This window comes from Eublepharis macularius, chromosome 14, assembly GCF_028583425.1.
Source record: "Eublepharis macularius isolate TG4126 chromosome 14, MPM_Emac_v1.0, whole genome shotgun sequence".
Lineage (NCBI taxonomy): Eukaryota > Metazoa > Chordata > Lepidosauria > Squamata > Eublepharidae > Eublepharis > Eublepharis macularius.
Window position 1 is genome coordinate 9,215,173 of NC_072803.1, and position 13,426 is coordinate 9,228,598.

Consider the following 13,426-nt stretch of genomic DNA (forward strand, 5'->3'; position numbering starts at 1 on the left):
ATAGGGACTATGAATGGTTATCACATTACCACAGGTAACAGATTTCCTTTACAGAGGTGGGGTCTGGGGGAGCTCAGTGGTACCTGGCGTGGGCTTTCGGGAACCACAGATCTCTTTGTCAGATGCATCTGGCAGGGAGAGCTGTGGTTATCGAAGGCCCATACTGCATTGGAACTGGATGGTCTAGCTGTTTGGCTTCTACAAACTAACAGGGCAAACTCCTTTGAAGCCAACTGATACACACACCAAAAGGAGATGTTTACATATACTAGCAAAGGAATGTTTTGATTGCTCCCTCCCCCTTCCTCCCCCTAATTGCCTCTTCCCTCTCTTGCTCTTCTGTGTTTGTCCAGTCTCTGTATCAGGCATCTGACGAAGAGAACTTGATTCTCAAAAGCTTATGCTAAAATAAAATTGGTTAGTCTTAAAGGTGCTACTGGACTCTTTTTAATTTTAAAACCAAAAGCTCTCTTTTTGCTGTAGGATTCTAGCTAGCTTCTCAACTTTTTGATTAAAGTCTCTCATCATATTAACTGTTTTGATAAGGATGTTGTCTCTTGTTTTCCAGAAGAAGGGTGGTGCATCTCTCTTCTCTCACTCCTTTGGGGAGTGAATTTTACTGCCCGTCCTGAAATTCCCGCAGCATGGACAAGAAGCACCCTTCCCAAAACGGACTGACCCAGCCCCACGTTCATTACTCATTTTTGAAGACAGCAGCTGAAGGCCTGTTGCTGAGTGATGAAGAATTCTGTTCAAGTGTCCAGGACTCTCCAGAGTCCGATTTTGAAAGCCTCTCTCAGGAAAGGCAGTATCAGCTGGAACTCCAGCAGCGGATCCGTAACAGTGAAGAGCTGCTGAACCAGTCTTACTATGAACTGGAAGAAGACAGCTTAGAGGAAGAAAGCCTGGAAAAGAAACCCTTGAATGAACAAGAAAGGCAGATTCAGTTTGAACTTCAACAGCGGATCCATAGCGGTGAAGAGCTGATGACCCAATCTTACGGTGAACTGGAGGAAGACAGTTTAGAGGAAGACAGCCTGGAGGAAGAACCCTTAAGTGAACCAGAAGAATCAGATGTGGAAGAAGCACAAATTCCCACTGGAAATAACTGCGGAAAGGAGGACTGTGGTAGTAGTAATTCAAGGTAACTCTGGTCCTTTTTAAAATACAGATCGGTGGGCGCCCACAGTCTCTTTTGTGGTCAGGCTAGGTGTCGGGGACATTCTTAAATTCCTCAGAATACTAATTTGAGGATCCCCTCTTGTCTTAGTCTGAATAATTAACCAAGACTTCAGAATTGTTTATCTCAGAAGTCAAGTTTGTTTCCTGTAAACCTGATGCACAAAGCAGACAGCAAAGTGCGTACCACAGTTTGGTAGCATCCACTTGTAAGCGTCAAACACAGAGAGCCCAAGCTCAAGGAAGTACAACAAGGGTGTAAAAATATACACACCTTAGGTTTGTATCAAAATCAATGTTTTTTTCCCTTTTATATACAAATCCTTAATAGGAGTAATTCAATATCTCAAATACTTATATACATAAGTCCCAACAAACAGTACATGTGAAGCTACTTATATACAAAACATATTCCATTCATACATTGAGAATGCCAAAAACCAGAGCCAATACATTCAAAGCTCTCTATCAGTTCCTAAATGCCGTTAGTCACCCAAGGTATGAGGGAGAACTCTGGCGTTAATTCCAAACAGCTGGCAACGAGCTCCGCCGGCCTCGTATAATTCTGCTCGTTTCGAAGGTTCTTCTTCCGGCCAATATTTAGTCTTCTGCAGTCAAGAATATACACACATATTCAAACGTATTCAAACCTCCGTCTACAAATTTGTCATTGATATTGACGAACTGATAGAGAGCTATGAATGTATTGGCTCTGGTTTTTGGCATTCTCAATGTATGAATGGAATATGTTTTCCTTGAGCTTGGGCTCTCTGTGTTTGATGCTTACTTAGGAAGTTTCCCTCTTTGCTTTTGGGTTGAGCATCCACTTGTATACATCTCAAAAGGAGGGGATCCAGGTAAACAATTTTGTTTACAGAACAAGAAATTATTACATGAATACATAAACAATCAAATGAAAGTTACATGATGTTCAAACATGATGGGTTGACAGGTTAAGTTCATATCTACTTTAGGTCAAATACCATAAACTAACTATTAAGGTTCCAGCATGTCTGGGAAAGGATATACCCGAGGCTGAGAGAGAGGCAGGAAAGAAAACATCTGGATTTTTATTTAAGGAGGAAAGGCTTTTTATGCTTGCCTTATTAAACTTGGCCTTCCGCGCATACTGACCAAGCACAGAAAGAACGGAGTATAATGAAATGATAAACACAGAGTATGTGTGAGTGTATGTTAATCGGAGACATTTAGTTAATCCAGAGCATAGCAAAGGTGGGAGATATTAAGAAAAAATCCCCTGACACTAGGTTAAAAAGCTGGGAGGGCAGAAACCAAATATAAGAATTTAAGCCCTGCTGGATTGGAACTAAAAGCCATTTTAGCACAGCCTCCAGGTTCCAACAGTTGCCAGCCAGATCTTTATGAGTGCATACAAGAAGAACTGGAGGGAGAAGGCCTTCTCTCTTGTTGTCTGTCCCGGCACCTGGTATTCAGAGAGAGAATACCTCTGAACGTGGACGCTCACTCTGTTGCCACTGATAGAGTGGCAGTGCTATCCTAAACAAAGTTGCACCCTTCTGATCCCATTAACTTCTATTGGCATAGGAGTTTCTAACTTTGTTTAGGATGGCATTGTAAATCTTCCATGACTCATCTCATCCTTTTACATGCGTATAATTTATGGCCTGGTTTTGAAAATGTTTTCTAAGAAGAATAGGTGCATTGAAAATATACCATTCACCAAGTTGCCTCTTATGTAGTTTCCACGCACCCAGTTTTTGGATAAAGTGCAATCCAAACCAGGCTAAGAGGAGAAATACAGAGAAGTATCAAAAAGAGGAAACTTTCCTCACAGACGCACTGACAACTTCTCCATATTTATCCCCTGCTCGCACACCCCATTTTTAATCTTTATTGAACTTTTTCTTTGTTTTTTATAAATATACAACATGAAGTTGCAAGAGAACAGAAAGCAAAACTCTAGATAACTCATCAGGTGCAAAATGGAGGTGATTTTCTCCTTGCTCCTTGGCAATGCCAACCGATATTCATGTAGTAACCCGCTTGATAAAGTATTTGGCGAGACAATGCCAAGTACTTTATCAAGCAGTTACATGAATATCAGTGTAAATTACCCTTTGGTACACAGCCTATTGTTTTCACCCTAACTTCCATCAATCCAGTAAATAGCTGGTGAGGAACTGTGCGCAACAGTATGTCCCAGTGGTCCCAGGTTCAATTCTTGGCATTTTCAATTAGATTTTAGAAGATCCTGGAAAACTGAGGGCCAGTCAGTCTACTCTGAGTTGCATGGGCTAATGGTTAGTATGTATTTATTTATTTGTTTACTTCATTTATACCCTTCCTTTCTCCCCAAGGGGACCCAAAGCAGCTTACAACATTCTCCCCTCTTCCATTTTATCCTCACAGCAACAACCCTGTGAGGTAGATTGGTCTGAGAGCGTGTGACGGCCCATGGTCACTCAGCAAGCTTCCGTAGCAGAGTGGAGATTCAAGCTGAGTCTCCTAGATCCTAGCCTACCATTGTAACCACTACACCGCACTGCTTCAAGTGCAAGCATGTTTAGAATTGCAGTCTTAAGTCAAAACTCAGACAGCTGCATTCTGCTTTGTATAAGGAGGAGCAAAACTCTCTACATTGTTCTTCCAAATGTTTGTCTGCAACATCATAAAGATTCTGTTGCAACATAATAAAGCCGCCTAAATTCATACTGAGTCATAGAATCAGCATTGCTGTCAGATGGCCATCTAGCCTCTTCTTAAATACCTCCAAGGAAGGAGAGCCCACCACCTCCCGAGGAAGTCTCACTGAGGAACCGCTCCGTTAGGAAGCTCTTCATAACGTTTAGCTGGAAAACATAGCAGGATGCCCAAGTGCTCAATATAACCTTAATACTTTCAGTAATCTCTACAACAACCCTGTAAGGCCTGCTGGTTTTATGATTCTCCTTATTAGAGAAGAGAGGGCTAACACTGAAAAACAGCCTAGCGGCTTTTGTCTTCCATCCCCTTATGCTAAAAAGCCTTACGGTTCCTGAGGACGCGCCCATGGAATAGTTCCTTTTTTTATTCAATAACTGCTTAAATGCCAAAATTAAAAAATTCTAGAGTGGCTTTTTGTCACCCTTACTTGCTTTTAGACATGCATTAACTTCTCCGTTCTGGGCAAACAGAAAATTGGCTTCGCCGTGCGCAAAGAAGCCTGACTGCCACATAAATCCAAAATAATTGTTGTTTAAAAGGATTAAATTAAGCCTGAAATAGGGAAATGATAAACACATTCTATTTAACTGTCTATTTAGAAACAAATGTGGTGAAAGAAAAGAAGGCTAAATTTATTAATAGCATGCTTTCATGGGCCTCCTGAACGGGCAAAGTGGCTAGTTATTGAACATTTTATCGCTAGTGGAAAAAGATGTTAATTGTGCAGGAAACATGCTCTAATCTTAGATGGGCCTTTCTTTCTTTTTTTCCTGATGGAGCATGGAGCTCTTAATTAAATGGAAATTTGATGTTATGTTCTTTCAAATTATCACAGTATGTGCTCAGATGGAGTCCATTAGCTGCCACGAATATCATGCTGTATACCTATGATGCTCTCTGCCTGTATCCATTATGAAACTAGGAATTTGAAGAGGAGCCCTGCGTCTGCTGCGCCCCTCCCGATCAGGGCATGTTGCATACAGACAGTCCATGAAACCCTTATTCAACAGAGGAAGGGGGCAGAGAGAACTCTGAAGTGGCTTTCTGTGTTTGCCTGCTGCCAGCGCTTCAGAGATGGAGCGCTTCACCCTTGTTTAGTGACCCTGGACAACGCAAGCTAGTTGAGGCTCTGCTCTGGGATAGCAGTACAATGAGCCTCTTCAGGATCACGTGCTGTCCTTTGGAGCATGGCTATTGTTTTTAGCCAACTATTGCACATTTCTGGGCTTGAGCCACTTCAAAAGACGCCTCATTTATGCACGCATACGATTTACATTCATGAATAATCAGCGCTAGGTCTAGGACCGCTGTGGCGGTGACATCCTTCGTCGAAACCTGTCGGGGAAATGTTCGTTGTCGTTTCAGGTCTCTGGCGTAGGTAGTTACGGGTCTTAACGGAAGTTTAATGGATTATTATCATCAGTGAGTCATTCTTTATATTAAGCGTAAACAAGCTGCTATCCTCAGGATCGGATGGTGGCTGGTGTAGGACAATAGCCAACCTAATTCCAGTTGTTGTCGGGTCTGAAGGACGCATGTCTGTCATTTCAAGGTTTATTGAAGGGGGGTGGTGTTGAAAGTCCTACCTAATCGCATCCTTCCGTGTTTGGAAAATCAAAGGTGGTTTGCCGCATTTCTTTAAATAAAAGGTTCTGCAGAGGTGACATACATATACCTGTCAGCTGGGCTTTTTTTCTGGGAAAAGTGGTGGAACTCAGTGGGTTGCCCTTGGAGAAAATGGTCACATGGCTGGTGGCTCCGCCCCCTGATCTCCAGACAGAGGGAAGTTTAGATTGCCCTCCATGCCGTTCTGCCAGTGGCACGGAGAGCAATATAAACTTCCCTTTGTCTGGAGATCAGGGGGCGGGGCCACCAGCCATGTGACCATTTTCAAGAGGTTCCGGAACTCCGTTCCCCCGCGTTCCCCCTGAAAAAAAGCCCTGCCTGTCAGCCTCATTCCCTAACTTATTTTGACCGCATTTCCTATAGTCCAGTTGTGGGCGCCATCTTGCTAAATGGTTTCAGTTGCTGCTACTAAATGCATTCCATAGAAAGTGAGCATGCTCAGTAGAGCTGAGCAAAATCCACCAAGGGTATATTTTGCTGCTACACCTGACCAGAAGGCTTTCGTCGTAAAGCTGTAATCCATGGTTCCGATCTCAGGCCTGGTATGAACTCACTCCATGGCCACTCAGCTTGCCTTCCCTATCTGCTGTACAGAAATAATATGCCAGTTTGGGCTGTGTTTAATCTCAATCCTCTGGCACCCGTAACCCACTGCTGACCAGAGGTGTGGCCCATCTGCTCCCACCAGGCATGGCGGAATATATGGTCATAGAAATCATAAAATCATAGAATTGGAAGCAATCTCCAGGGTCATCTAGTCCAGCCCCCTGCACAACACAGGAAACTCACAACTACCTCCTCCCCCACACCCCTGCTCCATGCCCAGAAGATGGCAAAACACTGTCAGGATCCCTAGCCAAACTGGCCTGGGGAAAATTGCTTCCTGACCCCAAAGTTGCAATAGGCATTACCCTGGGCATGTAAGAAGGGGGCATGAGAACTAAGCGGTGATGTAACCCTTCCTGCCCTCCCTCTCATCATCTGCCTAGGTTCATGGAATCCTTTTGTGTGATCTTCCATTTGCTGCTAGAAGTGAAGGAGCACTGCAGTCACTCCTTTTGAGTCCTACTAACATTGGTGGAGCTTAAAGGAGCTCCCCAAAAGTCATATGCCAATCCTTCCTCCAGGAGTTTGGATGTGTGCCTGCAGGAGTGGGCTGTGCATTTAGCGGAAGGACCACTGAAGAATTCACTCTCCTTCGATCCCCATGTCCACGTACAAATGCGACAGGGCTGCCTTCTGCTGACCCTACCTGCCACAGGTTATTCAACTGTGATGTCATGCTAACAGTAACCCTGAACACAGTATTTCTCCTATCCTCCCCCCCACATTCCCCCTGCCCATAAGCAAGTATCTTTGATGTGCTGCTTCCTGCCATGGATTAACCAATAAAGCCGTAGCAATAAAATTTACTCCCAACAACACTACTGTAATATTTATGTCCTCTGAATGATATAAATAACAGAATGCCTGTAAACACTTTTTTCCCTTCTTGGAAAATGTGGACTTTTGGTTTTACTCATGGTAGCACCCAGATTCTTGGGCAGAGCAATTGGTGGGTTGTAAAATATGAAAGGATGAGAACCGCTGCCCTAGGGAACATCTTGCCCAGCGGTCCTTAAAATCCAGAGCCAGCTCTGAGTAGACCTGTGCCTGGAATTTTAAAACGGGTGCCTTTTATAATGTTCAGTGATCTTTCTCTTGGCCAAACAATTCCCCTTTTTTTGTCCTTTTTTAGTACCAAAATGGAAATCACAGACAGATACTCTGTACTGCGATACAATCCCAACTGGAAGAACGAGGGAGAAGGCATTGCGGAGTTAAAGAAATCACCCACGGAGGATGCCCAAGGTGCACCGTTCCCCTCTCTCACTCTGACCTGCAATCCTCCCCAAGAGAGGCTCATGGATACGGATCATAACCACAGAGAAGGACAGCAAGAAGTCCCATCCCTGTCTGTGAGTCTGAACTCTTGCGCACAACCTGCAAGTGTTAGCGATGGATCTTATCAGTCACCTAAAAACAGGGAGCCGGAAGGGAGCCGGTATAGCAGCAGCTCCAGTATATGCAGCGATGGCTCTTCTGCCCAAACAAAAGGCTTTAACCAAAAGAGATCCAAAAAAGACTTTGTAAGAAGGAACAAAAACACTCTGGGATTAACAACCCAACAGAATGATTCCTATCTTCAGCACTATAGCAAAAAGCAAAGGGAAGGCTGTCCGGGACAGGTAAGTGAACGGCCTTGAAACAGAATATCTAATAACAGCATTTTATAGCGCCTAGCAACTGCACAAAATGCTTTCTTTGTTTGTTTAATATATTCATAGATCACTTTTTGCAATAGCGCTTAGCAACCAAATCAGAGCAACAATATGTAACCGTAAAAGCAGTAATAAACATCGTTGTTACCCTAAATGGGGGTCGCCTTGAAAGTTGGGGGAATTAGCATTCAAGGAGACGCAGCAAGAGGGGGTAACTAGGTATCTCTCCAGTGACCAGGATCGTTCCCTTAAAAAACTCACTGAAAGAACCAGGCGGGTGTTCAACAGGAATAGTTTTATTAAAGGGGCAATAAAAGCAACCACACAGGAAATCACACGCAACAGATGCTCAGAGCTAACTAGAAAACAGTGGGGAACACAGAGAGGAGTACAGGGTCAGGTGATATTTACCAGTCTAGGGGATAGAGGATGTCTGTAGAGTAGCAGATTGAGCGACTAGCGCTTCGGGGCAAGAAGAAGAGGGCACAGAGGGCATCTGAGGGTGTGCATAAAATCCCAGGACACACACATGGCTGTGGATGAGGGCAGCCCAATTATACTGTGAAACGTGTCCTGGGGCAGGATCGCGTTTTCTGCCCCCCAAACAATAACTTAATGGCTACAATAACTTGGGAAAGGTTTGATGGAGCATGTCTGGGCGGAACTGAAGGTAAAAAAAGATGACTGATGGCCTGCGATTAGCAGAAGGGAAGAGTTATCAGATCCCTGAATAGCTTGGAATAGGAAGGTGGAAGAGGAAAGATCGGAAGGGTGTGGACGAGATTAGTTCAGGGACTCCTAGAAGACCTCTTTTGTCTTCAATCTTTGCACGTCTCTGGGGTGTGCGGCAGCTAGTCAGTCTTCCCTGTTTATTTGTTTATTTTATTTATTTATTTCAAATTTCTACGCCGCCCTCCCCATGAGTGGGCTCGGGGTGGATAACAACATATTAAAATACAAAATACAATAAAAACAACGTATTAAAATACAATACAAATCATACACATTTAAAACAGGATGGTGGACAGCCTTCACAGGGAGGGCTAAGAATTTATACAGACATTTATGACTCACATTCCAGTAATTTTCCAACTCCAGCTGGGTTGGAAACCATTCGGCCTAGCCAGGCAGTGTGCCTCGTGCTTGGGGCACACGAGGAGAAGGGGTTTAGGATGTTGCCATGTTCATAAGCTTCCCTGTTAGCATGAGGGTAGGGGTTTGATTGCCAGAAATCACTGAGAGCTGGGCTAAGAATGCTGGGAGTTTCAGGAGCAAATCCACAAGCACTGTATTTATTTATTTTTAACAAAATCTCCAGCCTATTGCTCCATACCCTGCAGTTGTTGAGATCTAGCATGAACTGTTGATAACGTATTGTATTTTTCTAGCATATTAACCAAAAGCACCAACACCCTCCTGGTCTTTCAATCAGTCCAGGACAATCTACTGCAGAGTAAAAGACAACAGAGTGCAGAGCACCAACAAACGACGTGTCGTAACAGGCCGAGGAAGGGCTCAGGCCAAGATTGTTGTGATGAGCATTGGGGTGTTATTGATCTGTTGCATTTATAGCCTGCCTTTTTTCCATCGTGGAATTCAAGGCACTGTACATGAAGTTCCCAGCAGGTCTCCCATCCAGTCCCTGGACAGACCCAGACCTATTTAGTTTCAGCTAAGTTTATGATCACCAGGCCTCTAACAATACATAAGAATTTACCAGCGGTCCACCTGTTTCATCTTCCTATTTCCCCCAGCAGTCAGTTGGATGTCCCGCAACCTGCTGCTGTCCCACAACCACTGGCCTTCCGAGTTATACCGCATCCAAACTTGGAGGTCCTATTCTGTCACGATGTGTAACAGCAGTGATGCCCTTTTCTCTGTGAAGCCCATCCCACTTTGGGTCCTGAAATGCTCAAAAAAAAGGTTGGGATTGTGACTATTTTAAATAAATAAATATCTCAGCTTGGCCTTCACTGTGTTCTGTAGCAGTTCCTCAAGTTAATTACGCATTTCTGTTCTTTCTTTTTCTGTCCTAAATCGGGGGGTGGGGGGGTGGAGAGTGTCCTCAAGTCATAGCTGACTTATGGCGACCCGTGGTGGGGTTTCCATGGCAAGAGACCAGGGCTTCTTTTCAGCGGGAACGCAGTGGAACAGAGTTCCGGCACCTCTTGAAAATGGTCACATGGCTGGTGGCCCCGCCCCCTGATCTCCAGACAGAGGGGAGTTTAGATTGCCCTCTGCGCCACTGGCACGGAGGGCAATCTAAACTCCCCTCTGTCTGGAGATCAGGGGGCGGGGCCACCAGCCATGTGACCATTTCCACCAAGGGCGATTTAAACTTTAAAATGACAACGCTTACATCACTGGACCAAAGTTCCAGAGGGATAGCTTGTTCCAGCTGACCCGAAGTGATGTCATTGTACGGTCTTGAGTTCCACTACCTCTTTTCCCGGAAAAAAAAGCCCTGCAAGAGACTAACAGGGCTGGTTTGCCATTGCCTGCCTCTGCAGCCCTGCTCTTCACTGGAGGTCTCTCATGACTCTAGGAAGAAAAGGAAAAAGGGGGAGGAGTTGCAAGCTTGCACAATGTTAATTATGTGGGAGAGAGACCACATGCCTAGGTAAGCATGTATTAACTTCCTCACTGGAAGGTAGAAAGGATTTAATTTCCTGTATATTGAAGTTAATTTGATCATCTCTAATGTGAAGAAATCATTTATCCTAAGTGATGTAGTTCCTCCAGTCATAATCCAGAGCTGGTATAAGCCCCTGTTCACACTAGGGGGCACTGGATGAATGTCTTACCAGTAACTTTGTGGGGGGGGAACAATTTCTTCCGCAAGCAGGGAGATTAGAAAAGTGCATGCATTTGCACCTAGAATTAATCCAACTATAAATATCTCTCAACAGGACTGAAGCTAAGCAAAGTATACATTCAGGTGATTTTTTTTTTTGCTTGTGCATTACCACTGAAGAATTATATGTGTTGTCTTATTGCAGAGCAGTTACGGTAGAGTTGCACCACGCCTCCTCTTTTACCATTGGAAACAGCTACCATTGTAAACTGTTGGGTTTTAGGATTTTATTCCAGCACATCAGAATTCTTTGGTTTTGAGGTTTACGAAGCGAATGAGGAGGGGTGCATTCGCGTCTGCCTTCACAGACGGCAATGGAGCGTTTCCCTGCTGTCAGTTGTGAGAACCGCGTGGCTGGTTCTGACCCAAGGTCTGTGCTGTCCAACCTCCTTTTTCCAAGCAGTCCAAGCAGTCTGGGAAGTCCATAAGCAAGACATGAAGGTGACAGTCTGTCCCCACTATAGAACCTGCCAAGAGATGCTACATCTGAAGATGGAGGTTCGATTTAACGGTCATGATTTATAGTACAATTTAATAATCATCATAGCTGATAAACCCTGAATAATTGATTGACTCAAATTACTTCCTACTGCTACTGTTTAAGAGCATAGAAGCAAATGCAACTAAATCAATAACATTTCTGTATCACATTTTGTGTATTCAATGCATATACATTTCTCAATAACCTCCTCTAACACAAGACCAGCATCTGTCTAATACATTTTTATCTTACCCTTCTTCCAGTTCAGTTCAGTGTAGTAGTTAAGAGCGGCAGGACTCTAATCTGGAGAACCGGGTTTGATTCCCCCCCACTCCTCTGCTTGAAGCAAACTAGGTGACCTTGGGTCAGTCACAGCTCTCTCAGGGCTCTCTCAGCCCCACCCACCTCACAGGGTGATTGTCATGAGGATAACAACAACACACTTTGTAAACCACTCTGAGTGGGTGTTAAGTTGTCCTGAAGGGCAGTATATAAATCAAATGTTGTTGTTGTTGTTGTTGTTGTTTTTCCAAGTAGCTTGGAGCAGTTTCATTGATCTTTTTTCTCCCTCATTTTGTCCTTGTTATAACCCTGTGAGGTAGGTTAGAAGAGTGAGTGGCCCAACGTCACCAAGCACGGCAGAGCTGGGATTTGAACCTATTTCTCCCAGATCCTAGTTTGACACTCCCGACACTAGACATAACTGGCTGTCTACAATTTGGAAACTGTCCTCCTAGAGCTATGGCCAGGACTAATCCTAGAGTACTGATTTGTCCCACTTAAGAACTTTTTGAAAAGCAGTCTTTCTCATTGTTATTTATTAAAACAATTGTACCCTATTTTTCTCCCTGAAAGGGATCCAAAGCAGCTTCCAACAATTCACAATGCAATATAAGCAATCAAATAACACAACGAACTAGGTCTTGGCCCAGTCCATGATTCAGTGAATGGCTCATCCGAAGACACAAACTGTGAGCCACAGGCCATAAACCTCTGACCACGTCAGAGGTTATACCTGCAACAGGAAGACAAAAGCAAAGGCTTAGCAAAATGTTAGTCCCCGTCTTCTCCCCTGCCCCTACTTTTAATAGGTCACATACAGGGGTCATTTTGTAGAAAAAGATCTGAACTCATTAGCATAACTCATTAGCATATGCCACGCCCCTTGACATCACCGGAATTGTGTCATTAGCATAACTGATTTGCATATGCCACACCCCCTGACATCACCTATCCTGGCTGCTTTGGACCCAATCCTGGCCATTCAGGGCTGAAATTGGGCCCAAAATGGCAAAAAGGGGCCCAAAATGGTCAGGATTGTGCTGCTGCTGAACAGGAGAGTGATCCACCACTCATCAGAGGCCCGACCCAGGCCATTTCGGCCCCAATCCAGGACGAAACAGGCCCAAAATGGCTGAGAGTCAGGTGGACGGGGCCACCTGACATGTGACCTCTTTGGGGAACTGCTGGAACTGCGTTCCTGCGCGTTCCCCCTCAAAATGAGCCCTGGTCACATAATAGTTTCAGGAGCCCTGTGGCACAGAGTGGTAAACTGCAGTCCAAGCTCTGCTCACAACCTGAGTTCGATCCCAGCGGAAGCTGGGTTCAGGTAGCCAGCTCAAGGTTGACTCAGCCTTCCATCCTTCTGAGATCGGTAAAATGAGTACCCAGTTTCCTAGGTGTAAAGTGTAGATGACTGGGGAAGACAATGGTAAACCACCCTGTAAAAAGTCTGCCAAGAAAACATCGTGATGTGTCGTCCCCCTATCGGTCAGTAATGACTCGGTGCTTGCACCTTTACCTTTTAATAGTTTCCATTTAAAAATTAGGTGATTTCTAGAGAGAGAGTTTGTTTGTTTCCTATTCTAGTTTTTTTAGAATACAGAAGTTTAAATGGTTTAATTAATTAAATTGTTTAAACAACACTCTGAGCTGCAACTGGTATAGTGTACTTGTAAGAATGTATGATGGCATGGGGGGGGTGGCTTAAGAAGGCTTAAGTTCCTTCTTCCTGTGCACCTTGTTCTTGAACAGAATTGGGCCTCAAAACAGTTGGGAAGAATGGGATTCCCAAACCACGTTTGTCAGTCCAATCCTAGGACCTACCCAGGAGAAGCACATGGTGTAGTTAGGCGCACATTGTCTATGAACTGTTAAAACAAAAAAGAATCCAGTATTAAACTCTCAAATAGGAGTAACTAACATTTGCAATGTGTTAATCGAAGAAGAACAATGATTTTGCCCGCTTGTAATGAATGCCTTTCTTTGTTGCTGCTTTTAAATAGCCAACATATTCTTCATTGGGGTAGCTAAGGGGGCTTTTTTTCAGGACTGCTTCAG

The 13,426-nt window shown here is 44.2% G+C and overlaps 1 protein-coding gene across 1 annotated transcript in view; it reads left to right on the forward strand.

Moving 5' to 3' along the window:
- The first annotated feature begins 644 nt into the window (after nt 1–644).
- Nucleotides 645–13,426, forward strand: part of JHY (junctional cadherin complex regulator) — a 35,316-nt gene continuing 22,534 nt past the window's right edge. Inside the window, exons 1-2 of the mRNA XM_054998290.1 lie at nt 645–1,144; nt 7,229–7,718. Of these exons, the coding sequence (XP_054854265.1) occupies nt 645–1,144; nt 7,229–7,718 (990 nt within the window). The remainder of the gene's footprint in view (nt 1,145–7,228; nt 7,719–13,426) is intronic.